The 2920-nt window shown below is 45.9% G+C and overlaps 1 protein-coding gene across 1 annotated transcript in view; it reads right to left on the bottom strand.

Annotated features, from left to right (window-relative positions):
- LOC111973502 (piezo-type mechanosensitive ion channel component 2-like) overlaps nt 1-2920 on the bottom strand; it is a 221509-nt gene that overhangs the window by 85979 nt on the left and 132610 nt on the right. Inside the window, 2 exon segments of the mRNA XM_070446791.1 lie at nt 1643-1856; nt 2296-2704. Coding sequence (XP_070302892.1) covers nt 1643-1856; nt 2296-2704 — 623 coding nt within the window.

Genomic DNA, 2920 nt, shown 5'->3' with positions numbered 1-2920 from the left:
TATTGCTTTTTTAATCAGAACAACAGTTTTCAGCTGTGCTAACATAATTGCAAAAGGGTTTTCTAATGATCAATTAGCCTTTTAAATGATAAAGTTGGATTAGCTAACACAACATGCCATTGGAACACAGGAGTGATGATTGCTGATAATGGGCCTTTGTACGCCTATATAGATATTCCATAAAAAATCTGCCGTTTCCAGCAACAAAAGTCATTTACGACATTAACAATGTCTACACTGTATTTCTGATCAATTTGATGTTATTTTAATGAACATATTTATTTTCCTTTTTTTCCAAAAACAAGGACATTATCAAGTGACCCCAAACTTTTGAACAGTAGTGTATGATATAATATTTATCAATTTCTTAACACATCCTTGGTTTATTTGGGGGACACCTTTTGGCTCAGGAGCACTACCAGAGGAAATAGTTATGTATATAGCCTCTTTAAAGATAACAAGCGATGTCATATCATTCCTTGACAACCTTCATTTACTTCTCTATAAATTAAGCCCAAATACATCCAAATACGTTACATAACCTCTTGGCCAATATCAAGTTCAACTCCACTCCACACAAAACACAACATTCGCAGGGCATGACAACATCCCAACTGCAATTCCCGTTCAAAAATCCTCCTTTGCTGTGAAGTTCTCCTTTGCTCAGTTGGGCTGAGCGTCTGACACCGGGGCCAGATGAAATACACCATGATCTACGGCCTCCAGCAGATGTCAAACACATTGTTGTGTGTTGTCTGGAGCAGAGGCAACGCACGTGTGGCAATCTTAAAGGTGTACCACCCACTGACAGCTCCCTGTGATGCTTTTCATAGGAATTCCTCTGCCTTTCTTTTTTTTAATATAGTGAAAGAAAAGAGAGGGGAGGAAAAAGGAGAGAGAGAGAGAAAGAGGGAGAAATACATCTTCACCCTTTCAACTTGACACAAGCAATCTCTTCCACAAGAAATACCACCACTCTCACGGTCGGATCGTAATTTAGGACCAAAGCCAACAGACGGACACCTGACACCCACTCTGACATGCAATTGGCTCAGACGTTGACACTTGATTGGATTGCTATGTTAGATTTTGTGGTCTTTTTCTCCCCCTAGCCACATGTGTTTGGGGCAATAATATTGGTCACCGTCAGAGCCTCAGTCAGCCTCTGTGTTCTTGTATTCCTAATCTAGAGGATTACACACTGATGATGTTATGCTGATATGCTGGGATTCAAAATGATCCTGTAAGCAGATGTTATGCAAATGGGGGTTGCTTTTTATGGATGATGCATGTGCATTGCCCTTGAAACTACATGAAAACGCACGCACGCACGCACGCACACACACACACACAGACACAGACACAGACACAGACACAGACACAGACAACAGGCACGCAGCGCGCAGCGCAACGCGACACAACACAGACGGCAACGCAACCGCACGCACAACACACCACAGGGACACAGAAACATCAGGCATGCACGACGGCAACGGCGCCGCACACGCCACGGCACGCACGCACGCACGCACGCACGCACGGCACGCAACGCAAGCACGCACGCACACGCACATCACGCCACACACACCACACACACCACACCACACACACACACATCACACACACACACACACACACACACCTGGCGTAGCTATCCCCGGGTGGGATGAGCTCCTGGAAGAACTGGAACTGGTAGAGGTAGAGAATCACCAGGTGTCCAGCGCTGAAGATGGCCATGAGGACACACAGACAGCTGAAAATGAGCGGGTGGAAGGTCCGACAGAAGGACCACCAGGTACACAGGCCCAGGAAGGTGAAGAAGTAGACTGCAGAGGTCAGGGAGGGCAGCATGATGCCTGGAACAGCACAGAAGCAGAGTGGGGACATAGTGACTAATGGAACATCCTCCGTGAGACTGGATGGAGAAGTATACATTGTATTACACCTTTAGGTCGTTGTCAAATCTCATCTCTGATTAGTACATTTCACACTTGAGTATGAAAAATCCCAACACAATTGGTAATTTCAGCATTTCAGGAAAGGAAGTTAAACATTCAGAAAGTCTTTGGGAAACAAGGTTCATCCTGATAATCTACAGTAGATGTGTGGGGAGATTTAACTGTATTGTCTTAATACAAATATTGAATATTGAATATTTACACTGTATGTAACATTTTATTAAATTAAATCAGGGATTCAATCATGTCAATTTAAGCAAATTACAAGTGGAGTAATTGCACTGCCCTGATGATAAATTGTGGATTGCCAGTCATTCGTTTGAGTGAAGGCACTTACCTGTAAGGCCCAGTAGAATGGTGACCACTACTTTCCCTGCAGTGGTAATAAGATTCCCAATGATCTCCTTGACTTTGGATGCCATCGCCGCGATCTGACGAAGGATCTTCATCTTGGTGCTCTCCTCCTCTACTTCTCCTTCCCCTTCTTGCCCCTCTCCTCCCTCCTCCAACTCGTCCCCAGTCATCTCTCCATCTCCATCCCCTTCTTGCCCCTCTCCTCCCTCCTCCACCTCGTCCCCAGTCATCTCTCCATCTCCATCCCCTTCTTGCCCCTCTCCTCCCTCCTCCACCTCGTCCCCAGCCATCTCTCCATCTCCATCCTCGCCCGTCTCAAAGTCCTCCTCCAACATCAGGTCGTCCTCCTCCAACTCAACCTCCTCCTTTTTCTCCTCCTCTTCCTTCTTTTCCTGGGGAAAGCAGATGAATACAATCAGTATCAACGCAGAAGTTAATAACATGTACACCCTGTAGCTAGGGCCTTTACCCTGCCTCGTTAGAAACGACATCCTGCCTCGTTAGAAACGACATCCTGCCTCGTTAGAAACGACACCCTGCCTCGTTAGAAACGACACCCTGCCTCGTTAGAAACGACACCCTGCCTCGTTAGAAACGACACCCTGCCT

Source organism: Salvelinus sp. IW2-2015, linkage group LG14 (assembly GCF_002910315.2).
Source record: "Salvelinus sp. IW2-2015 linkage group LG14, ASM291031v2, whole genome shotgun sequence".
NCBI classification, from domain to species: Eukaryota; Metazoa; Chordata; class Actinopteri; order Salmoniformes; family Salmonidae; genus Salvelinus; species Salvelinus sp. IW2-2015.
This window is presented reverse-complemented; position numbering and strand designations above follow the sequence as displayed.